The sequence below is a fragment of the Acomys russatus genome, chromosome 17, assembly GCF_903995435.1.
Source record: "Acomys russatus chromosome 17, mAcoRus1.1, whole genome shotgun sequence".
Classification (NCBI taxonomy): Eukaryota; Metazoa; Chordata; class Mammalia; order Rodentia; family Muridae; genus Acomys; species Acomys russatus.
This window is the reverse complement of record NC_067153.1, coordinates 28,692,725-28,718,529: the sequence shown is the minus strand read 5'-3', so window position 1 is coordinate 28,718,529 and position 25,805 is coordinate 28,692,725. Positions and strand designations below refer to the sequence as shown.

The window sequence follows — 25,805 nt, the reverse complement described above, 5'->3', positions numbered from 1 at the left end:
TTTCACACCATCTAAAGGATTCTGACCTCATAATGCCTTGCTAACACTTCTTGAGGTAGCTCTGCTTGTTTCTAGAGCATGAATAAGGCATTCCCTAACAGTCTCAGCGGGAGGAACAGTTCACTCAACCACTGCCTGGGTGCGTAACAATGTTGGTACCATCGCCTCCTGCACTTCTCCAGGACTTTTTAGAACCAAATTTTGAAATAAGACATCATCAACAAATTCCCACAGCCTGCCCGCTAATGCACTCCACACAAGTGTGGGGACAAGAGGAGATTTTGGCTATGTGCCTTGATGGGCCACCAAGGGATGAACAGGCTGATTTCACAGCAAGTGAATAGTTGCCAAGTGGGCACACAGCAACTTGCCTAAGGACAGTGGAGAGCTAGCAGCCAACCTGGGGAAGGAACCCAGGAGACCCGACTTTCAGACTCCCCCTCTAACCACTAGACTGGCACTCCCTTACTAAATAGGAAAAGCTGTCCTCATTCAGCAACGAGAAGCTCAAGGAAGAAAAATAATTAGGAGCGCATAAATAGCTGGCTGGGATGCAAACTGGCAAACTTTTCACTGGGCTGCAATGTGAGAGAGGGAGGTCGGAGAATGCTCTGTCTGCGTTGGAACTCTTGCTTCATTGGGTCTCTGACCAACAGTGTCAAACTGTAATGCTATGTTGGATCAGCCTAAGGCTGCCAACAGCAACACTATGAAAACTCCCCATTAGTCAACTGTTGAAGGGACACAAAGAAGCCTTAGAAGGGGGTGACATTCTGTCCTTTGAACCAATGGGCAAGTTACAATTTTTTTTTTTTTTTTTGGCCAGGAGAAGTCTTAGAAAATAGACACCTCATTTCTTTCTCTCTAGCAGTGAGGAAATCCACTGTCCGAAGGTTGTTTCACCGGGTTTGATTGAACAAGTGACTTACCGCACATAACATTGTAAAGTTCAATGTTTTCAAACGGAGGTACTTTAGTCCTGTACTTAAAAGTTGGGCCATAACCTACAAAAACAGTCTTCCAAAAGAAAAGAAGAAAAAGAACACAGTTAACCATTTCAGCTTCCACTAACAGAGTCTCTTCTGCTTCTGAATTCCCTGCAGCTTCGCTAATCCCATGAGTCCCATCCCCCCCCCCCCGCCCGAAAATCATGAAACCATTTTAGTTCAGTTTTGTGGTCATACCTGCATGCTATTGACCTTGTTATCAAAGCCATGGTCACCCTGGAAGAAACATTTTCCTGATGGCTTCTTATAAACGTCCAAAGGTTTCCTACATTGAAACAAATTTATAATCAGTTGGGATTCTGTCCCAAATCATGCTGATAGAAAGCACATTTGAGGGCACTAGGGTCCCTGAAAAGGGTTGTCTGAAGCCAATCATCTGTCTTAATTGTGCCATTCCCTAGGTACTTCTGTTCCTTTCTCTATCATAATTGCTTTGCTTATTACCCTAGGCTAAAGGAGAAGTTTTGAAAAGAAGTCAAAGTACTCTCTATACCTCCTGGTTGGACGGAACAGAACATCTCTCCCTGATATGTGCTCAGCAGGCTCAGTCCCAAGACACACAGGAGGCATTTTTAAATATGGGATATTGAGTCAATTCCTGAGGATCCACATTCTATAGAAACATCTGCATGTAAACTTACCTAGTAGGATAATAAAACTGGAGTTCATGAAGTAGACAATTTAACACTAACCCTGGCATAGTTAATACAAGCCTGGCCCTCACCTGGAAAATGTATTTTAATATAGGGAGGGAGTGAAAATACTGCTTTCAAGACATCACAATCACTAAGTAGTCTTACCTTTGGGACAGAAAGACACCTTTTGCATAAGTGTTTTATGGCTTCTCTACCACCAAAAATGCTTATTAATGTAAGCATTGCCTAAGTATAGGCAGTACATATCAGTGAAGAAGAATACTTGGGGAAAACTAGGAAATCCACCAAATGGGTTTCCATTCAAGAGTAACTTGGACTTAGGAGAGTTAATATGTATGTATAATAAATGAACAATGCAAGAGCAAACTTCAAAAGATTTAGCACCTGCCTTTGCTCTTCACTAACTTGCTCAGCTGGGTCATCTGTCACTTAACTTCAATTCCAAGACACATGTTCTTTTCATATAAACTAGACAACTGCATCAAGTTTCCCTCTCCCTAGATGTCCCTAACATTAAAAGTCCTGCAGAGGACATAGTCAGCCAAGCTATTTTTGGCTACATCCCTGTAACATTTCTACATGGATTCCTGTCTATTCTACGTGGTTCCAATAATTTCCGTGTTTCATATCTCTCTTTGCATAATCCTATGTATTTAACTCTATTTGGTCCCTTTAGAGTTAAAGTAAGAGATTACATGGTGTGTGTGTGTGTGTGTGTGTGTGTGTGTGTGTGTGTGTGTGTGCGTGTGTACGTTTCATATTGAGACAAAGTTTCTAGAAGAGCAGTGATTTACATTATCTTCTCATTCTTAGCTATTAACCATTATAAAACATTATACAGCTTGAGTACACATCATAGTTATCCAGGTAGAACTATAAGCATATTCATCACACTTGTTTATAGCCAAAGTTGAACAAAAATGAATGAGAAAACACTTCTTCCAGGTCTATATAAAAACGACTAAACCTGTGGTCGTTGACTCTTTAGAAGTGGCAAAGCCCCCCCCCCCAACATGCTCTACATCAGATTTTAAAGAAAAGGGTGGTCTGCTTGATCTGGGAGAGATTTTTGTAGTTCAGAAGACAAACATCACTTGTGTTTTAGGCAATGTAAATCATGTCTGCAGTGACAGAGTTTCAAGATTAACATTTCCAGGAACCTTATACAAACACTGCTATAGGCAATCACGTCAACCAAGACCACAACAGCAAGGTCCTAGCTGTATTTCACGTTGTTCAATGGATAAGAACAGTGATGCATGATAAAGTAAAAAAAAAAAAAAAGATGTGTTATTTCTATTCTCACCTCTTACCCTACTACACAAAAACTTCAACAATAAGATTTCCAGCCCAGACTTTGCTTAATGATGACCAAGAACCTTAAAAGATTTCCTGGTGCTAAAGAGGTGCTTACAAAGACAGAGACAGAATCCCTGTGTTACCTTGCAACATGCCATCTGCGATCCACCAACAAATGGATATCCTCAATTCTCCTGTTGTTGGCATAGTGCAAACGTTTGGGAAGGTGCTGCTTCATGTAAGGCTTAAAGTGCTGATCTGGCTTTTTACACTGAAATATAAGTGAATATTGGTCTTATGGAAAGATATTTTCGAAGAAGAAGAAAAAGAAGGAAGAGGAAGAGGAGGAAGAAGAAGAAGAAAAAGAAAAAGAAGAAGAAGGAAAAGGAGAAGAAGAAAGTCTATCTGTAGAAAGGTGAATGCAGTGTGAGCCCAGCTTAAAAGAGGGTTAGTGAGTAAATGGAATTTGTTACACCCTACTAAATAAGGGATGCTAAAAGCAAATAGTTCCCCAGGGAGTTAGACAGCCTTAGAAGTAAGTCATAGGCTATCAGAGGGGATGAGGAATTTTTAATGAATCCCTAACTCTTGAGCCCCAAAATGATGGCAGTTCAAAACTGAAGGCCTTTCCCAACGACCTCAAGTCAAGGAGTGGGAGGCAGTGTGGGAGGTGATGGGTAGACATGGGCAGGCCTATCTGATGATATGCTCAGGTGCTTTGAAGTCCCCATCTGGGACAGGAGGGAAATAGAAGATGGGGACAGATCTATTTGAGAGTAAGTAAAGACCTGATTAACCATGAGCAAATACTTCTCAGCTTAATAAGAACAAAGCCTCAGTTTGTATCATGGCCAAAACCATTGGGGAGTCGACGGTTGACCACAGGCCAGAAGTTTTGAAAGCTTAAGGGAACAAATACACAGGACTGCAGGTCAGTGAAAAAAAAATGTTCCTAACCACCCACGGGGAAGGCAAACATGGGAAGATGAGCATGTCAAAGCTGTTCCAACGGCAGAGGCCTGGTGGTTTGCAACACTTACCGTGAGATTAGCAATAATGGCTTTAGGGTCATCTGTGCAGAGAAAGGGAGAAAGATTTCAAACTATAACCACAGAAAGAAGTGATTTTTACAGAAACAAACTCAATGCTTCCTCCCCCCTTTTTTTTTTCCCTTTTTTTTTTTATTAATTTATTCTTGTTACATCTCAATGTTTATCCCATCCCTTGTATCCTCCCATTCCTCCCCCCCCCCATTTTCCCATTATTCCCCTCCCCTATGACTGTTCCTGGGGGGGATTATGTCCCCCTATATATTCTCATAGGGTATCAAGTCTCTTCTTGGCTACTTGCTGTCCTTCCTCTGAGTGCCACCAGGTCTCCCCCTCCAGGGGACATGGTCAAATGTGAGGCACCAGAGTATGTGAGAAAGTCGTATCACACTCTCCACTCAACTGTGGAGAATATTCTGACCATTGGCTAGATCTGGGAAGGAGTTTAAAGTTTACCTCCTGTATTGTCCTTGGCTGGTGCCTTAGTTTGAGTGGGACCCCTGGGCCCAAATCTGCCTATCATATTGTTCTACTTGTAGGTTTCTAGGACCCTCTGGATCCTTTTATTTTGCTGTTCTCCCATGCGTCTCTCATTTAGAGTCCCAATAGGATACCTTCCCCTCTGTCCCAGTTTCCTGGTAAGTGAAGGCTTTTGTGGGACATGCCCCTTGGGCTAGTATGCAGATATAAGTGAGTATATACCATTTGATTCTTTCTGCTTCTGGGTTAACTCACTCATTATGATCATTTCTAGCTCAATCCATTTATCCACAAATTTCGGGAATTCCTTGTTTTTAATAGCTGAGTAGTATTCCATAGTGTATATGTACCACAGTTTCTTTATCCACTCTTCTACTGAGGGACACTTAGGCTGTTTCCATGTTCTGGCTATTATGAATAAGGCTGCTATGAACATGGTTGAGCAAATTTTCTTGTTGTGTGCTGCTTCCTCCCCTTTTAATAGCATTGAACAGATTTGTATTTGGGCGTAGGTGTTTACTATTGCAGAAACATAAAGGCGACTAACCAAGGGCATAAATCCTGCAGCCATGTGGCCAGCAATATTCAGGGCTTGTCATCTAGAAAGAAAGATGCACAAGAGTACTGCTAGGTAACTTGCTTCAAGCTTTCCCAACAGATTCCTGTGGAGCACTCACTTGAATTGATTCGCAATTTCATGTCAAGGACTCAGCTGACCATTTTTAGGGGTTTCTAGTTGTCACTTCCTGATTCTCTGCAATGCTGTGGAACAAGCTGCCGTTCATTGCAAGATAGCTTTTTAATGCAGCAAAGGAGCCATTTCTGTGGTGATATCACAGATCCTTTACACAGATGAATGCTCCTTTCCAGCTGTAGGCTCACATGTGTGTACTGACTGCCTTGGTGTTTTGTTTGGCTGGTTTGTTTTTCCCAACTAGGAGACACAGACTATCTCAGCCTACACTTGGAACTAGCTTAAAGTCCAACTAGGTGAATGATGTCTGTGTGTGTACTGGATCTTATTGTGTGCGGGGCGAGGGGGGAGAAGAGATTGTAGGCTGTTTGGATTTTGTTTTGTTTTCAAAATAAAAGTGCACTTCAATAGGTCATTATAGAGTCAGGAGAAAGGGAAGCATGGTCCTCAGGGGAGACCCAGGTTTCCTAGTACAGCCCTCCCTGGGACAGAACATCAGTGGAGCTGGCCTTCTGTGCATCATTCACTGCTGTGGTCCCCAGGGCTTGATGCTTCATAAGCACTAAATAAACATCTGTCCATAACAATAAAAAGCACTTGTTCCCATCTGTGGGAAACATGGGTTCCCGTGGAGTAGACACACATACACACTAAACACGACCTTTAGAAACTTAGTTCTAAACTTTGAAAGCCCAAGGTAAAAGGTAAATTCCATTGTACTTGAGTTTAAATAGCTGCATTTAATGGACAGCAAGCAGCTGACACCAGCAATAATAACTGAGTCTATGCTGTGCACCTATTTCTCTCTAAGAGCTCTGGGCACTTTCTCTCTGGTTATTCATAATGATATCGTGACACAGCGGCCATCAGAGTCCTCACTGCGCCACTTAGTTTTAGAAGGTAAGGAAACTTGCATGCTAGATAGAGCCAACCATGCTATGAACCTCTACGCCCTTTGGCCTTGTGAATCAGTCTTCCCAGGGACTAGACAGAATAAATTTATGTCTTGATAGTTTAGAGCAGTAGTTCTCAGCCTTTCTAATGCTGCCACCATTTAATACAGTTCCTCGTGTTGTGGCAACCCCCAACCATAACATTACTTTTACTGATACTTAGTAACTATAATTTTGCTACTGTTATGAATCACAATGTAAGTATTATTGGAGATAGATATTTGCCAAAAAGGAGTCGCCACTCATAGGTTGAGAACTGTAGGTTTAGAGAAATCAACACTATGAGGCAACCTCATCCTCAGACACATCCCAGAAAACTCCTGGAAATGCCAGTGGCATCTGTTTGAGACACCAGTCCTTCGAGTCTGAGTTCACCATCTTTTCATGCTACCAAACCCACTGTCAGTGAGGAGAGGATGGGGATGAAAGCTCCACATTGGAGCCAGCCAAGTGGTTCAGCCAGTCAAGTCCTTGCCACCTTGCCTGACAACCTGAGGTCCCTTCCCAGAATGGGTAGAGTGGAAAGAAAAGACTAACTCCCACAAATTTGACCTCCACACACATGTTGTGGCCCATGGCACTGTTGTGCATCTGTGCATACACACAGATATATGAACACAATAAATAAATGCAATTTTCCTTGCTTTTGAGGATGTTCATAGGACTACAGATCATTAGTATATTGTGTCCTGTATCACTGAAACTGAAAGGGATGTTTGTGTCATTACATGGGGTGTGGGATGGAAAGAGTGCTGTTCTGCAGAAAGCCAGTGTCTGTGATGAGTGCCAAAATCTGTCTTGCAGGCAGCTAAACTTTGACGTGGTTTTTGAATACTTTGAATAAATTTATTTTGATAAATAATGTCATTGAAAAAAAATAAATGCAATTTAATTTTTTTAAAGAATTGGCAAATCAGGGTTCTAAATTCTATCTCTGCCACCTACTGTCACCCTCTGAACCAGCTCCTTCAACCCTCTCTCTGCCTTTAACTTCTACTGTCTTAAAGATAATGGTAATATATATCCCAGAAGGACACTGGAGGTATTAAAGATGAAATGACCATATTCCTCTGAAACAATAACAAGGCCAAGACCTCATTTGTGTACTCAACACAGATCTCTGACTACAGATTAAATACAATGTAATTACATTTGCACAATCTCTTATTCAGTCATCCCAACAATCCTTATTCTATACACAAGGACACTGAGGCATAGTGTGTTGAAGAGGCTTGTCTCCATGAGAGCCTGGAAGAGCTGCAGTGTAAACAACAGAATATTGTCACCATTGTGCTCTTCATTACCCCCTCTCTGCCTCTCCCAAAACGAATGGAGAGCATAAATGTTTCACTATTGGTAGGATGATTCCACAGGTCCCCAGCAAAGTATCTCATCTATTCAATCTCCCCATTATACTTACTGATGTCAGAAATCCTTTTTTAAATAGATATGCAAACTTTTGCATACACCTTTAAATGCATAAAGAGATATCCATTATAAAGGCTTGTATCCCCTCCAAGGGAGCAAAGATATTTAGCCACAAAGGATAGAAAAGCACATGGTAAAAAAGAAGAAACATCAATATTTTTGCTGATTTCACAATGTTGGCCCTGGAATGGGTGCCATTTGCATTGACTTAGGAATACAACTTAGGGAAAACTTAAGTTTCCAAAGCTTTGAGCTTGAGGTCAATGGTTTATAATTCTGAAGGTTCTGTTTTAATGTAGCATGTTTCAAGTATATACACATATGTATATATATATGTGTGTGTGTATATATATATATATATATATATACACACACAATATATACTTATTTGAAAATGCCCTTATGTGACATAATAGCAAGTATAGTAAATGTATGCAATGGAAAACACTTGCTTAAGAACGGAAAAGAGGATCTATGTAGTTTTCAAAATCTGCATGGCAGCAAAACAAGCTAGAAGTCCATTCTCATGGTGTATCACACCCTGAATATGCTAAACAAGGGAAAACAAAGACTCATAATTTTTCCAGGGCTTTTTTTTTTCAATTTCTAATTTTTCAGAATAGTTAACCAGCTCTAAGAACACATTATTTTTCCTTCCGTCCTTTCTCTAGATCACTCTGAACAAAGGAAAGGACTTCCTCTCAGACAGCACTTAGGAAGCTTGAGGGCACCAGCGTTGGTTCTGTGAACCCCTAGACTCTACTGTTACCAGAGGGACCAGCCAGCCTGCCCATGAAACTGGAGAATGTTGCCCTAGAAATACATGTTTATATTGTAAACATGCTTCAAATTAAGCGCAATTTCCACATGATAAAAACAAGAGCAAATGCTTAGTCAGTGTTGCTGTACACCAGGAACCAACCGCTGTAAACAACACATATAGGTTAATGTGCAGAGTCCTCATAGATAACAAGTCTTTTATCATCAGATGAGAAAACTCAAGAGCCAACTTACATTTAGGATTATTACTAAATTTGGATCGAATTCTTCCTAGAGTTCCGGGCACTAAAGTAATATCATCCACATTAGTTAGATAGTTGCTCAAGAACTCGGTTCTGTCGCATGTCACATCTTCCATTCCTATGGGGATGGAAAAGCACATACACAAGTACTGTCAGGCAGTATTAAAGTTAAAATCCTAAAAAAAAATTCACACAGACACTAAAGATGGCATTCTAACATCTCTTTAATTAGATTTAAGCAACTCAATTAGAAAAAAAAAAAAAAACTCTCACCATTAAGATTGTTCTAATGTAACATTCCGAAGTCGTATCTATATAACCTTTCTCCAGATGTCCATTTAGCCATACCATCTTCCATGCAGTCAAGGTTGAAAATGTGTCACCTTAATTATTATTTTGAGTTACTGAGCAAGAAGGGCAACACAAAAACCCATGTTTGAGGGCCAGTGAGATGGTTCAGTGGGTAAGGGTGCTTGTCCCTCCAATCTATATGGATGCCCACCCTCACTCTCTCACAAATAAATAAATGTAAAAGAATCTTTGAAAAACACAAATTATTGACAGTCATTATGAAGAAGATTATTCTTTGAAAATAGACCCTACTGCTTGAATATGTTCCCAGAAGGGTAACAGAGAAGATGGCATAAATGACTGAAACATGCTCTTCTACATATCTTTTGTAAAATGTTGTTCTGGGGGTGGAAAGACGCCTCGGTGTTTAAAAGCACATACCGTTCCTACAGGGGATCAGAGTTCAATTCCCAGTACCCATGGCAGGCAGATTTCGACTACTCATAACTCCAGCTCCCGGGGAATCTGAGGCCTCTGGTCTCTACCAACACACACACACACACACACACACACACAGAGAGAGAGAGAGAGAGAGAGAGAGAGAGAGAGAGAGCGAGAGAGAGGAGAGAGAGAGAGTGAGGAGGAGAGGAGAGAGGAGGAGAGAGAGAGAGAGATGCCATTTCTGCTCTCTTTCTTTTTCTAGTATGCTCCATGTCTTAAGACTATAAGCTTCAGTCCTCATTCTATCTTCACTGGTGGCCTTGGGTGTTACTGACAAAACAATACTGGCAACAGGAAACGAGGGAAAGAAAAGCAAAGTCATTTCAAATGACCACCCAAACTGAAAACCAAAGTAATGTGCAAGAACAAGTTGAAAACAACATAATTGGAACTGGAAGTTAGTATCTACCACACAGAAAGAGTCTAGGGAGGATCATTTTTTAACCAATCAATATTCACTCCCACCCCCAAATTTGTTTTCTGCCTTGTAGAGCAGGGGACATTTTCAATATTCTGAAAAGTAATTTAAACCTTACAATTAGAACTCTACCAGCTCTACCGATCTGAATCTCATAGAGATCTCTACTGATACTTTTTAGAGTTCACAAGTTGATGCAAGACAATGAATATTTACAGTGCAGAGGTCGCCCCACAACTGGTTTCACCCCACACCTATGGTTTCACTCTCTGAAACTTTAGTTATCTCTGGTAAACAATTTAAAGCAAATTAATGGAAAATTCCAACTTACAAATTTTAACTTACCATTCAACCAAGAGTGAAATTGGTTGGCCCCTATTGCGTTTTGCACAAGATGTAAGTCATCCTTTTAGGAAATGTATGCACATAATAGCTAAGAGCAGTCATATTCATATAACTTTTTACAGCATACTCTAGTTGACGTAGTTTTTATTAGTAGTGATTGTTGTTAATTTCCTACTATGCCTAATTTATAAGCTATATCTTATCATAATTACAAGTACATCAGAAAGGACAGACATACAAGGTTAAGTACTATCTACAGTCTCAGGCATCTACTAGGAGCCGTAGAACATATTCTCCTTGGATCAAGAGAGAACACGGAATTGCCTTGCACCATCTAGTCTGTTAATATTCTCTAACAAGGAAAGTAAATGATTCTGTGAAGGATCTTAAGGTTTTTAGAGTAAAGAAATATAATCCAGAGTGTTCCAAAGCTAGTAGAATTCAAATTACCACTTCTGGAGGTCCCAGATCAATCTCTTATTTTCTTTCTAAAATTTTATTTATTACTGCTGTGAATATTCACAATGGAGGGTGACACATTGTACATGTGGAAGCCAGAGGACAACTTGATGGAGTCAGTTCTGTCTTTGCACCATTTTAACAGCTCCAGGGATTAAATCCAGGTCACCAGGCTCACATGGCATGCACCTTTAATCACTGAAACATCTCAGTGGTCCTCTTTTTATAAATTTCTTAGTATCAATTTGCATGAAGAAGAACAAAACAAAATTGAACACAACACAATCATATGTCTTTTCTTTTAACATGGAAATTTTCTAGGAGGAAAAATTAAAATAATGAACAGCTATGTGTTCTAGTAAAACATTGCCCCCAAAAGGGAAAAATCTCCAAAAGTAGATGAATGGAAGATGGAAAGAATCCTCAGTTTGTTACGTTTTAACACATTCACTTTTGCAGTTCCAACACTGAGCAATCTCCCTTGGTTGTAGAGACCCTCAGGTGACTGTGCCCAGCATTGTTCTAATATCTCCTCCCCTCCCGTCCAGGCTGACTTCACATGTGTGAAGCCAGCGTTTTCATTTTTCAGATGAGGGAGTTGAGATTTGCTGGGGTAAATAACACACAGCATCAAAGGTTCTAAAGAATCATCATGCAATCTGAGCTTCACTGAAATTCATTCTGTCAAAGCCTGGGGCTCGAAACAGTAGGCAAGCTACCTTTCAATAAAGAGCTTTCTAGAACCAATGGACCCATTCATTTTAGCAATCTGCACATTGAGAAATCTGTGTGCGACATTTGTGGTGTTTTGACATGTGCCTCACTGGGACCATCTACTTTGTAAATGTCTGCCTCTAGCATGTGAGCAAATGCTCTCCACACTTCTGGGCAACTTGAATTGAATTAGTGTCACATGCTCACAATTTCCACCCTGTCTGCAGCTTTCCACTAAACCAAACTAGTGGCGAACAAACTTACAGAGGGCATCATTCAATCCACTTAGGGGGGCAAATTAGCATCCACAAAACCCACCCCTTACCCCAGTTTCTTAGATCTTCTAGAATGCCCTGGAAATAAAATTTCAGGGGCCAAAATATAACTAGGGAAATTCACTGTTATAACAGAACAGCCAAGAAGTCAATCAACTTTGATTTGTTTTATACTCTACTAAAAGGGAAAGGCTCCAAATTCCAAGGTGATTCTTATACTTTACAGTTTGAGAGTTTCAGAACATGGGTGGCGTTCTCTAGAACTGAGTCTGCGTGTCTGGGAATAAAAATGCTCTCTGAAAACTAAGTTGATAATGAATACGAAGCCCCCAGGCTGCTAGCTAAATTTCATACTATAAGAAGATGATATGTAGACTGTTGGGATTAAAAAGTCATTAATAGTCTTACTCAAGTGTGAATGTTATGGACTACAATGTCCAGTGTGGCAAGATGATCCACAAATGTAATAGTGGCATGAATGTCATAAGGGTCATCAATCACCCTCTGCCTGGATTTTAGTCCTGCTCTGTAGTAAGAAGCACATGCCTGGAACTATGAATCTGGCCAAGAAAGCATGACTGATGAGCTTACAAGCCTCAGGAGTAAACCTACTACTATTTAGCTAAGGGGACTATTTTTACTTAACTAAGCGCCCAACTGCCCACTAAATTTGTATTTCGACATCCATAGATTAGTCAAGCTCTTAGACCTCATCAGAATATTCTTGTGTGCAATGGACAACAGTTAATGCAGAAACTCAACAATTTGCCAGAATGCAGAAAAGACATATCTGTGGAGTGCTCAGCTATAAATGGGACATTTATATAACAACCCTTTCCCCAAGGCTCTGTGGCCATTGCAGAAGACAAGGTGGAAAGAACCTAAGAGCTAGTGATTGAAGTCAGAGCAAAAGTAAAAGAGTGCCTTCTGGATAGGACCACTGTACTCACACATTCATAACACCTGTGGTTGCCTGCACAAGATCAAGACAGACAATTCCGTTAGGAGTGGGGGAGGGATCATGAGGCCCCATTCTAACTCAAGAGCTATTGACAGTTGATGAGTTCTCAGGGAGGAAGAATCAGGTTTGCTTAAAGACATATCCCCTGGTAAGTCTACCATGTTCCAATAGATGGCCCCACAGGGTAGCACAAATTACACATAGTGAGTTATGAAAAAAAAAAAAAAGACACAAGGATAGGATGGGAAGGAGTGGGAGGTAGGAAGGTTGGGTTGGATCTGGGAGAATGTAGGGGAAGGGATGAATAAAACATATATATATATATATATATATATATATATATATATATATATATATATATATATATATTATACAAATATATAACATAGTATATATATTTAAAATGCTCCCTGAGGCCCTTAGCACTATAATCATATGGCCTTTATGAGATCTCAATCACCTCAAAAAATGCTCATGAGAAAAAAAGAAAAGATAATGTTTTTTTTTTTAATTTAAGAATTATTTTAGAGAAAGCATTCCTATGATGGTATGGTGGTACACACCTACCATTGCAGCAGCCGGGAAGCTAAGGGGAATCATTAAGTTTGAGATGTCTTGGGCTACATAGGGACAGACAGACTGAAGAGAAGGAGGAGGAGAAAGAAAGGCAGAAGAGAGGAATGGAGGGAGAACAGGGCACTGACTGCACTAATCCTTTCTCTGTCTCTGTCTGTCTGTCTATCTGTCTGTCTGCCTCTCTGTCTGTCTCTCTCTCTCTCTCTCTCTCTCTCTCTCTCTCTCTCTCTCTCCTTTTTGAGACAGGGTCTCTCTGTGTAGCCTTGGCTTCCTGAATTCACTTTGTAGACCATGTTGGCCTCAAATTTACAATGATCCTTCTGCCTCTGCCTCCCTAAGTGCTAAGATTAAAGACATGTGACACCACTCCAGGCTCTGATTCTTTCTCTTAATAAGAGTCTTCTGGTATGAAACCTTGATTTGGAACTTGAATCCCAGCAGAGAGCTCCAGGAAACCATTTGACTTAAATGGCATGCTTTGACAAGACCCCTGCATCTTTGCCTCTTTTATGTATTTAGAATTATACACAAACTCTGTGGGCTTCTTTTGGATATGTGGTTCACAGAGGCAGGAGACCATCACCTGCGATGTTGAACTTACAGAGGAAGTCATTTATATCATGTGTTAGCTGTCTGCAACACATTAATAGGAGACAGATTTTAATACCAATGCTTCTCCTACAAAAAAAAAAAAAAAAAATGAGATGTTAGAAATGCCTGGGTCTTTCCAACATTTGTATCATGACCTAATTTCTTTCCCTATCCTGAAGTGGAGGAGAGGAGGAGGAGGAAGAAGAAAAGAAAGAGGAAGAAGAAGAGAAGGAAGAGGATGAAGAAGGATAAGAATTTAAGAACAGAATTTTGGTTTCAGATAGCAGGGGTTCCTTTTCTCAACCCCTGGGAAACTTTTATCTTTTTAGTTAGTTTGATTGGCTACTTTTGGTGTTTTGAGACAGAGTCTCTGTAGACCAGAATGGCCTTGAATTCACAGAGATCCTGCCTCTGCCTCCCAAGTGCTGGGATTAAAGGTGTGTGCCACCATAGCCTGGTGAAACTTGTATCTTAATAGCAAAGAAAAAAAAGGAAGCCTTACCATGGTCTCCAACAAAGATCACATTCACACAGCGGTGCAGCTTGAGTTGTTTCAGCCCATCCATTAACTGCCCCACGGTTTTGTCAATCTCCCTCAGAGGATTTGTCATCTGTAAAAAGCAAGTTAGTCTTCACATATCTATTCATGTGTTTTTACCTTCTAGTTTCCATAGATCTTCTACCATTAGAACATTCTGGAAAGAAAACTTCTGGCCCAGAGGCAGAATTTTGTCTAGGGAATGTTTTCTCACCATTTTCCTCTTTTTAATGGAAATAAAGTCTAAGTACTTTGTATATTCTCATGAGAGAATAAAAGGTTCTCCCTTCCCATCCCCTTTGAAATATTTTGATGTGAAAATGTCACAAATTATTAAGGTAAATTCTTTTTGAGGCGCAAAAAGGCTTTTCTAAAATGTAACTGTATTCTATAAATCCAAGAGTTTTAAGAGTGAATAGAAAGTCAGAGAGTGGAAAGCCCTTGTTCTCTGTGTAAAATCACCAGACTTTGAACTAGAGAGAGAGAGAGAGAGAGAGAGAGAGAGAGAGAGACTGGAGGGTATCACCTTCTCCTGGGAAATGAATTATAACATCATTAACAAAACAGGATTTATCCCTTGTTCCAAAGACCAGAACTGTCAACCTCAGAGAGCAACCAATCACCTGCAAATGAAGCTGTCCTAGGGACAACGTCATTGTTTTCAAACAGATTAAATAAGAATTGACAAGAATCCTAACAAACAGAAATGAACTGCAGAATTTGTTCTAGCTAGGCTAATGAAATACAAAGTCCCAATTCTGCTCTGGGAACCATTTCCAAAGCTCAAGAAACTCAGTCCACCATCTCTTGCAGCAGCTTCAACGGGTGTCCCGAGCACTCAAGCCCAAGGATTGCCTTGCTCATCTCATCTCTGAGGTAGGAAATGGAAAGATGTTCAAGAGACCTCACATCAGCGAAACACTGTAGTGCACATGGATTTTACAACTCAGCTAACAACCACACACATGCAAATAACCAACATGAAAACAGAGACCTAAGCATCTCAGCTAACAACCACACATTTACATCCAAATTACCAACATGAAAACAAGAGACCCAAGCATCACTTCCAATCAAATGAATAATGGTTTCTGTCCTTTGAATCTTCTTGGATGATTCAAGCCCTTCCCCTGTATCACCTTATCTGAGAAACAGGGTGGAGGGCTCTTTTCTTCACGACAGGAGTCCGCATTTCGCATCACAACTGAAAATTGCAGAATGAGATGTGCCACCAAACCTGAAGGGACTAACAGATGTGAGACTAAGTGGTATTTGTCTGGGAAACACACTGTCCTCCAAGATCCATGTCTAGACATAGAAATGCGAAATGCATAACACATGTCTATCCTTGGCACTGAGCTATTTTCCTTTCTTCAGCAGGGCAGTTCAGGTAAAATCCAGAACCTACGTCTTAGCAATCAGGTTCACAACAAAGAATCAGCCTCCGAGGAATCTGAAGGTTTTTAAGAAAATGAGTAAGCAAAGGTTCTTTTAAATGGAAATGTTAAAAGTAAAATTTCTTACTATCGTTATGAGAAAACTATGCAAGTCTGCCTCCCTCCTTTCTCATCCATACAAGACCTCTGCTGAGGTTAGAAAGTGCACACCACTAAGGGAAGTGAGTGTTTTCACTGGGTTCTCATCTACAGTGCTTTTAAAAGACTTGCCCTGCTAGCTTCAGAGGTGCTTTTCAAGAGGCAGTAGCAGAAATCATTGTGACTTTTTCTTTTTCAAGAAGAACCAACAGCCCTCAAAGCTGTCATTCCAGCATAAATGGCGACATCCAAGCGCAGCCAACCAACTTTAAAGAAGATAAAAAGACTCCTTTCCTTTTTTTCCTGTGGTATCGAGAGGGCAAGACATGTTCACATCCCTGTTAACCTCTGAATTACCAAATAGCCCTGGACTCAAAGCCAAGGACAATGCACCAGTTCTAAACCTTACCCAGGCTGGTTTCAAACCAAGACACCAAAGGCAGCCGTCAAGTCAGACTTGCCCGCCACAGAGGTTTGGAACGGTAGATAAACTTACTTTGTCCTGACGAGTTTCCGCTGCATAATGATCCATCCTATGTAATTTTCTTCTTCTTTTCTTTGGAGGAGCAACTGGTCTTTCCTGTCTCCTCTTAGGGGCAACTTTCCTCTTAGGTCTTTTAGCCGGAGTAAGAGGCGAGCCATAACTACCCTCCTGTACTGGCGGATAGAGATGTCTGTACTCAGGAATCGTCTGTCCCTCTAGGCCAGATAATAAAGCTCATACTTTCCCATCTGGGGTCAGTTCCCAGAGTCTGAGTTAGCAATGCTAAGTTCTCCTTAAGGGAGAACACATTGAGAGGAGAGGGGATTCGGGGCCCTCTATAGAGAGAGGCCTCTGACCTGGGTCTCAGTGTGGTTGCAGCTTCACTGATGACACAAGAATGTGATGTAAGAGGATCTAGTCATGTGGGCTGCTTTGGGCTGAGAAGCCAGTGTACGCCTACATCTGACAGTGACATAAGGGAAACTCCATGATTCCTGCACAGGGGACAGACTGCTCATTGGTTACATACAAAAGGTTCTCTCTGTATCTAAGCACTAACTTGTAACAAAGCAGTCAAAGTCACTTGGTCACTTCATGATGAGAATGAGATTCATGTAGGTGGTTCCAATTCAGCAACTCATAGACGTGTAATCATCAGTATACCAGAGGGCCCTCAGCTTGCATGTTCAACCAAGGACAAAATGAAATAGAAATAATAAACAGTCCCCATTGGTCCTGAATGAACTCGTTACACATCAGGACTTCAAGCAGGAAAGAGGAACCCAGGACTATGTGTTTAAAAATCCTCTTTGGAAATTTTATACAATATGACAAGTCATGGATTTCTTCATCAAGGTAGAGAGATGAAGGCTTCACTCAGACTTTTGCTATGGGAAGCTGGCTCACTGCTGGAGGCAACAGTGGTTCTCTATGCATTCTCTGGAAATCCAGAGAGCAGTAACATCTAACCACCAACTAACAGAAGAGCCCCCCGGTGCTGGAGAAAACCAGCCCCTGATTTGCTGATGGTGCAAAGGTGAATTAAAGCAGCAGGCCCTGCTATCTACCTAGCTATCTTATCTCTTGGCAGGACTGTTCCAAGAGCCATTGGGTTGCAGGCAGGGGCAGGAAGAGGAACAGTGTTAGTGTAACCAAGGGGAACATCTGCCATGCAGTTGCTCTGTTCCCAGGGCAAGCGACTGCAAGAGCACTTCTGTCTCTGTTTCATCCTTTCTCTCCCGCAGAGCAGTCAAAAGTCACAGCCCTGTAGACTTTGGTTTGGTTTGCTTTGGTTTTAATGCTTCTAGTTTAGGCAAATCCCCATGAAAAGAGCAGGAAAAAGGAAGAGGGTTTTTCCAGGTCATGGTCACCGAGTACATTCCGCGAGCGCTCACATCTGCCCATCAAACTCTAGGCCATTCGCAAGAGACTCCAACATTCCAAAGACGCCCAAAGAGAGCCCTTCCAATTGCAGCAGGTTAGAAGAGCAGAAGAAGTGGAGTTTAAGCAGACTGAGTTTTCATCCAGTCATTACAAAGGCATGTTTCTCCTTCTTCAGATGTTAGAGGTAGGGAAAAGCTAAGTTTTCACTGTCCAGCCATACTTCAGCCTGAATTTAGGAGTTTTAGCCTGAGGTTATTCAGAGAATGGGAGGGGGGGGCACGCAAATTTCCCTGCTTTTCAGAAGGATTCTTTACCATCTGAAGGGAGGGACCAGCCAGCCAAAGCTCTGCCTCTAGGCCCAGAAGAGCAGCCGAACAAAAGGTCACAGAGAAAGCATAGGTCAAAGAGGATAAAAAAAAAAGGTTTTGCCAATTATCAAAAGCAAGCATATTTTGGAACATTCACCATTACACTATGAAACCAGGAGCAGTACACCATGCCTCAGAACTGTTAGCCCCATGTTTGGCCATCTCAGTTAATAATAGCTTTTGAGACTCACCCTGAAAAACAAGTGTACTCGACATTAAGCAAATAAATAAACCACAAAGTTCAGTTGAATTCATCTTACTGTGCCATATAGTAGCTTTTGCTAGTGAGAATCATTTCAAACACAAGTGCTTTTCTTGTCATTCATAAGAAGTTATGTATCTTAAAAATAATGGTTCACGTAGTGTGAAGAGTGCTCTCATGCACATTTAAGATCAGGGATGGTACATGGATGTTTATATTTACACATATGTGTTTCTGAGAAGCAGATATTTGAGCCAATCAAGCGTATCATACAACAAAGGTTTTGCTGGCTTCCTTCAGTTCTGGTTTAACATCACAACGCTATTTTGTCTTGGTTTCTATACAAGTTTCTTAGAGCCACATGGAAAATAGCGAAGTATGAAAAGGCGCTTTTCTTTAGGAATAATGTGGTCATGCTATGAGATTCTCTAAGGCATACAACTAATAATGTTTACGCAGCAGCTCGGGAGAAACTCCAACTGTAAGAAGTATTAATACTGAAAAAAACATAATGAGAATACTTAAAATTCTTAATTCAAGAATACCACAGGAGTAGGGGGGGGCTTGTATGTTTATAAGTAATTATGGATATAGAAACCATCATTATATGAAATTAAAGCACTCAACACTTTGCTTCACTGAGTCATTCCTCAGCACTTCAAAACAACTGCGCTGGTTCTTAATCAAAAATACATATGCTTTCACAAGGTAGCTATAACAAAACCATACATATCACGGATCCATAGATGTCCCTGGAAAAGAGCACTTACAGCTAAGCCATAGGATTTAAGGTATCAAATGTGGTATACCTCAGGTGTCCTGCTAAGAGTGGGCTCTTACCACGTAAGTGATGTTTCGTATAATTTGAACATAGTTATTGACGGGTAGCTTCTCTGATCCCCTGTTCTGTGGGAAGGTCAGTTGGTTCTGTGGGAAGGTTCACAGTCGGAGAGTCTAACGCAAATCTTCCACTTACCAAGGAACTTAAACAGCCTCAAAACCTCTTTGAGTACCCGCCTCAACTTTCAAAAGAGGGGCTATAACAATACCAGGTCCTGGTTTTTCTTTAAAAGGATATTATTATTCAGACAATGTTGGACCTTTTTAATAGAGCACATGGAACTAGTTAGGTATTTAGTGGGATGGATTTTTTTTAACATTTTAATAAAATCTGGTTCCTTCAGTTCATCTTAGATTAATCTCAAAGAAAGTCTTCCCAAAGATAAAACAGCCATCCTTGCTTTTTGTGTTTCATGTTTATCTTATCATTTGTATTTCATAATCACAGGATAATGCTTAACCATCAAGAGGAGAAAAATAGTCTCAGATTTCTATGACTTCCATGATTTAAGACAAACTATGAAAGGTTGCACAAAGTTATTAGTTTCTAGTGCTTAAAAAAATTCACCAGCCACTGAACTGATATTAAAGCATTCAGAAATCTTTATGGCTTTTTAGTATTTGGTGACTTTGTTTAGACATGGGGCAATTTGTTCAGAACTGCGTCAATCAAGATAAATTTATCTGCATCTTTTGCATGGCCTTCTGCTCAACACAGTGGATTTAACTAGAGCAACTGTGCCCCCATGAACTTCCAGAGAACTAGAGATGGTATCCATCAACAAAGACTTTTTAAAATAATTCTCTCAGCTCAAAATTAGTGTCTACATTGTTGCAGTGACCTCTGTGCCTCCCCTCCCCCATGAAGAAAAATGAAAAGCATGTAAAATATTTTAAAAGTTTGACGTGTAGCCTTTAACATATTTCAAGTGATGTGCACTGACACAGAAATAGGAAGAATTCCATCTTAAGTAAATGAAAGACCAGTAATATACAATTGTTTCCTGGACAGGAAGTTATAGTGAATTGTACCTAGTCAACACTGTACTCTACTGGGATGGGTGAGTATCACCAGGGTGTCACCAGCTCTGCTTCCACATGCCTCCAGTGCAGCATCTCGCTCATTTTAAGAACTCACTTTACCTTAGGGAATGCTTGTGGTTTCACCATATGAACATCTATGTGCAAATACCCCATAAAATGTATCTCCACTGTGCCATATGTCAGGTTAATCATGATAAGGTAACTGAGGCCTGGGAGATGACTTCCCCTGTGTGAGCTGTGACCTCACGTTAAGGGAGTTAAAATTGAGTTGTGTTATTATGTGTATCAGAGGTTTCTTAGATGCTGTCTGTCCTACCCCTCTGGTAGCCAAATGTTCACATTGTTCTGCTGACGTCATCCTTCAAGGCTATAGTTTCCCCTATTCCCCATAACACAATCTGAAATAAAGTTCCTGTAAAAGGAACAAATACATTTAAGGGTTTAAAAAAAAAAAAAAAACTTTTAGTCTAAGTTTTACAAATTATTTGACAATGTTCATGCCTTTTGGATTTGAAATCTCCGAGACTTTGAAGGCTTTGTATACTGGGTGGCCCAGGGACATGGGTTCTCCTCAGACAAATGATAAGCTACTAACCTCAGGGCCAAAGGGGCCATACTTGTGTCCAGAGAAATCAGGCTGCTCGGAATAGAAGGCATAAACTGAAGGCCTGCGGGAAAATCACACCAGAGTCAACCCCAGGCTACACAGAGCAATCCATGTCATGAGCATGAGTGCACACACACACACACACACACACACACACACACACACACACACTAAACCCTTCAAGGGCTCTAGAGGTCACACAGGAAGGAAGTAGGAGAAAGCAAAGTGTAGTAACACAAGTACATGCAAATGCTGTAATGAAATCCATCCATTTGAATGTTAGCCTTAAAGAATTAACTTAAAAGCAACATCCTTCAAGTTTAATTAGTCTCACACCCACTATTAGTATTACAATGGGAAACTTTTACTTTCTATTACTTCCTCACCCATCACTCTACACCTCCACACCACTCCCCATTGTGGTAGTTGATGTGTGCCACACCAAAGCATTAAAAGTCACAATGAAAACACTTGGGCGTCACTGGGGACTCTGATCCTTACATAGCAAATACAATGGTGACTGGTGCCACAGGCCTTGCAACCAGCAGCCTGAAAAGACTGACTATACTCAAGGGTAATGCCGTTCGGTCCTGAGATGCTGGCAATCGATTCCTTTATCAAAGCCTATAGCTCGGCCCAGGTCTGCTGAAGATACCAGGATTGGCAGCTAGGGTAATCTGTGTAATTATATGGTCCCTGGTAACTCAAACTTTCTTAAGGAAATAATGCACAAAGCCTTGGCTGTGCTTCTATGTCACAGGCTATCTAGTGTCTTATCTGGGCCTAACCCAAGATGGAACTGTAATGAAAAAAGAAAAGGACAGACAAGGACAAATACCTCTCGTTGTCTGGCAGGGAAAGCCACTGTAGAATGGTTAGGATCCTCCGCTCATGAGGGATGGTCCTGTAGGGGTGTAAAAACAAAAGCAAATCCATAGGTTGCATTTCCATGAATTCAAGCCCAAAGGGGACTTCTCTCTTATCCCTCAAACCAACGAGTTCTCTATGTCTCCTGACAACCCCCCTTCTCTCTCTCTCTCTGTCTCTGTCTCTCTCTCTCTCTCTCTCTCTTTCTCTCTCTCTCTCTGTCTTCCTCCTTCCCTCACCATCTGTTTCCACTCGGTTGCTGTGAAGGGCCCTCTTTGGGATTAGTGTTTAAACTTCCTTTTCACCCCCAACCTATTTTATTACTCAACCCCTCCTTTGAATGACTAGACTGGAAAACTCCAAATTCATGACCTATCTTCTTGACCAGAAACTGCTACAAGCAAAAAGGATCCTGGCTTGAAAGCCAGTGTTTTTGCTGTGACAGAAGGCTTCAACTATCCGCCTCTTGTTGGCAATATGACTTCTGTGGGACTAAGTCCCTGGACCCCTCTTAGCCTCAGAGTGCCCATCAGAACAGTAATGATAACAACAAAGATTTCCACACACTGAGTTGTAGCATGAAAAGAAATAAATCAAGGAAGGGCCACACACTGTGCCTAACATATAGCCAGTGCTTAAAAAAAATTATTTTCAAAAATAAAAATAAATCTTATTTTATTAATGATCACAGTTAGATATCCATTTGCCTTCCAATAGCTATGATTTTTGAAAACATTATCTAACCCAAACTTTAAGTTCCTCCTCTATAAAATAATGGGTTAGTGAAGGTAACTGACATTTTCTTCCAGCTTTATAAAAATCCATCAAGAGCAGGCACATATAATTATAAGACTGAAGAAAAGGGTATAATCTTCATCCACAATGGCCTTTGTGTTTAAATTACCATTCCTCTGTTGAAAATAATTACCCTGGGCCTGGCAACAGGATTAGGAGCTCTTGGCTAACACAGGACACTACCCTGGGCTGAGATCTATAAGGATGCTAGCAAGCTAAGCAATAGCATGACTTGAGAAAGAATTGCTTATTTTTTTTTTTCCCCAACAAGGAACACAGCATGTTCTTTTGCTCTAAGACCAGACTGTAGAGGCTAATTCATGATGAATGCAAGCTTACACTAGTTTCATCGTGGTGAGAAAAATTATTGGGTACACCATTGAAACCTTTGCTCTCAGGGAATATCAACAAGATAGCTAGGGAAAAGATAAATCCTCCCAAACAGGGTAAATGACTAGGGCTGGAATGCCTCTTTCTGTGCCTGCCCTCATCACCCACCCCACCAGCTCCACTGAGCTCTCCTCTCAGGATCTGACACTGCCCCAGAATTCTCTCTGCTTAGAGATGCCCTCCAACACCAGAAAGCCATGCTTACTATAAAATAAATCCTGCTGTAAACATATTGGCCCTTCTTAGTACATCCTATAAATGAAATTGCAATAGACTAAGCAAAGCCGGATTAATCACTTAAGGAATCTGTTAGCCTTAGAAATCTGTTGTATCTGAACAAAATCATTTTAATTGCATATTTTGAATTATTTCCTGACTTATTAAAAAAAGCCAGTGCCTCAGTCTGTTCATGTTATTTTATTCCTTTGCCTACCTGAAAGCTGCTGCTGCTGCTGCTGTGTGTGTGTGTGTGTGTGTGTGTGTGTGTGTGTGTGTGTGTGTGTCTTATCATACCTCTCCTGATATCAGTGGAGAAATACAAGGTGACAGAACACATGTCAAGGTCAGAATGCTCACTCTTTAGTATCCTTGCTGCATGAACAACATTAAAGAATCAAAGACACCAGCCTGGAAGGTAGAATGCCTGGGTTTGAATCCTAACTCCTGTTAGCATTGGAGATGAGATTTTGACAAAGTACCTATCTTTTAATGCCTGTGCAAAATGCTAGTAGCAGTACCTGTATCATAAGGTTCTTGGAAGGCTTTAAGGTGATGATGTATGTAGCATTCTTTAAAAGTGTTCCTGGCTCATAGAAAGAGTTCAGGGAAAGTGCTAGTTTTATAACAATCAAGCCAATCGATGTTCTAGCATAAAGGGGGAGGAGCTTGCCAGCCTCCACTCCTAACCAAGGAGCTACTGAAGGTTGACAGCCTCTAAGTGAGAGAGTCAGTTCTCTGAGGTTGTGACCTCTGCTAGATCAATTGTGCTGGGACAGATGGTCCCATATCCATGAGTACAAGGGCAGCATCAACAGCATCCGGTGGACTTGGTGGGTTGGTAGGTGGGAAGGTAGGGTGAATCTGGGAGGAAGTAGGGGAAGGGGTGAGGAGTGAATAGTATCAAAACATATGAAATTATCAAAGAGTTAAAACAGTTAAGAAAACATTTAAAAGAAAAAGTCTAGTTTATATAATTATGTGATATATTTCTAGTTCTGTAGAAAGGATACATTCATTCATGAAAAGTATATTAAAGGTACATTACGACTAAGATCCATATATAAACACAAAGATACAAGATTCTCTCATGAAGAAGACTAGTAGGTGTCATCTCCCTCTAATTGGGATGGAAAATCAGAATTATTTTTAAGTAAAGGCTCCCCCCCGCCCCGCTAGTGTGTGTGTGCAACAATGAGGAGTCTAGAGTCCATCCTGAATATGACCTTGAATACAACATTTAACAATTTTAAGTCTTAATGTTCTAATCCCTTAAGCAAGGACTTGGACAATTTTCTATGTGCTTTGGAAATAACTTCACAGATTAAAAAAAAGATATGGCCCTTAGCCGTTAGTATCTAAAACACAGGGCAGAGAGTTGCAAATAATCTGTCAAAGGGCAACAAGTGTCAAAGTAGCAAGGAAAATGGGACATGTGTTATTGTCCTCAGCACCACTGATTGGCAAAGAATGAATCTTGAGACCAAATACATAAGACACAGTCACAAACAAACAAACAAACTAACTAAAAACTGGAAAATGAAGGACTAAATGAAATGCTTGGTGGTAAGGAGCCACATTGTCTAGTCAGTATTTAAAGAGATGATGAGAATAAAAAACCATTATCTGTTATTGGCTGTTCTCTCTATATTAAAGACTCTAATGAAGCACTAAAAAAATGTTAACTCATTCTATCTCCACAGTACTCTTATTATAATTCCTGTTTAAAGATGAGAACATTGATTTGTTGAGATAGCCAATTATACGCCCAAGGTCAGTAGCCACATAAGTAGCAGAACTAGGATTATATTCAATCTAAACATGTGTGTATAATGGGAATTACTGCCTCTAAGAAAGAATTGAAACAAAAGCATGCAATACGGTGTCAGCTGGGGATGATTTTGAAATTAAATACTATCATTTAAGACTCAGGAATAAAATTCTAGACTGCAATACAGAACCATGTTTTAAAAAAAAAAAAAAAGACTGCCTTTAAAGTCTAAACCTATGGTTTGGATCTGGTTTTATTTAAATTTAAATTTTTCCTTCAAAATGGATATATGTAGATTCCCTTGATATATACTCCCTGTAAAAACAAGAAACCTGATCATATTTTATAAAGTTATAAAAAGCTTCAAAGAGGTGGGGGTAGGAAGTCAATGAGCCTGCTCACTTCCAGGACACGGAGATAAAAGAATAGCTGGAGAAGGGAAGACATCTTGGGAGCACACAAAAGCCACCTTCTTATAAGTGGTTTCAAATGGGTGGAGAAAATTGTCATTCAAAAGCAGAACACTGAGCCTTTTCAGAGAAGCTTTGCAATCGTCCCGGGGGGGGGGGGGGGGCTAAGGGTGAGGACTAAGTATTAATTATGTTGTTGGCTCCTCTCCATTCTGCTGGGCGAATGAGTTGCAGAATCCCCATCTGCATCCGTGAGAGCCAAGGGTTAAAAAAAAATCTCAGCTATGGAAGAGTAACTTGGTAAATAAGAGGCCACTTACACTGCGCAGCATCAGTTCTAACATAGCCATACTTACTTCTCCTCAGGAACCGCTCTAAAAGAGAAAAAGAAAGACTACTTCTAACAGGACACCCGTCTCAGCTTCACAGCACCCAAACTAACTTCGGCTGGACCCTTCGAATCCGAAGAGGCTACCCTCCAGTCCTGAATTTACAGTCAAGAGGAAACATCTTTTTGAATCCATGATTGATCTCAGCACACTGCTGCTAATAGAACAGTCAGGGTTTTTTATTAAAAGCATAAAAAACAAACATGGAAAGAGCATTAGGTGATTGGAAAAAGCACAAACAAAAGAC

The 25,805-nt window shown here is 40.7% G+C and overlaps 1 protein-coding gene across 5 annotated transcripts in view; it reads right to left on the bottom strand.

Annotated features, from left to right (window-relative positions):
- Enpp2 (ectonucleotide pyrophosphatase/phosphodiesterase 2) overlaps positions 1-25,805 on the bottom strand; it is a 112,253-nt gene that overhangs the window by 24,661 nt on the left and 61,787 nt on the right. For all 5 annotated transcript variants that reach the window (XM_051159677.1, XM_051159675.1, XM_051159676.1 and 2 more), the window contains exons 10-17: positions 21,559-21,624; positions 20,709-20,781; positions 14,222-14,330; positions 8,581-8,706; positions 4,003-4,034; positions 3,106-3,233; positions 1,185-1,272; positions 930-1,017 (exon numbers count right to left, since the gene is read on the bottom strand). In XM_051159677.1, coding sequence (XP_051015634.1) covers positions 930-1,017; positions 1,185-1,272; positions 3,106-3,233; positions 4,003-4,034; positions 8,581-8,706; positions 14,222-14,330; positions 20,709-20,781; positions 21,559-21,624 — 710 coding nt within the window. The remainder of the gene's footprint in view (positions 1-929; positions 1,018-1,184; positions 1,273-3,105; positions 3,234-4,002; positions 4,035-8,580; positions 8,707-14,221; positions 14,331-20,708; positions 20,782-21,558; positions 21,625-25,805) is intronic.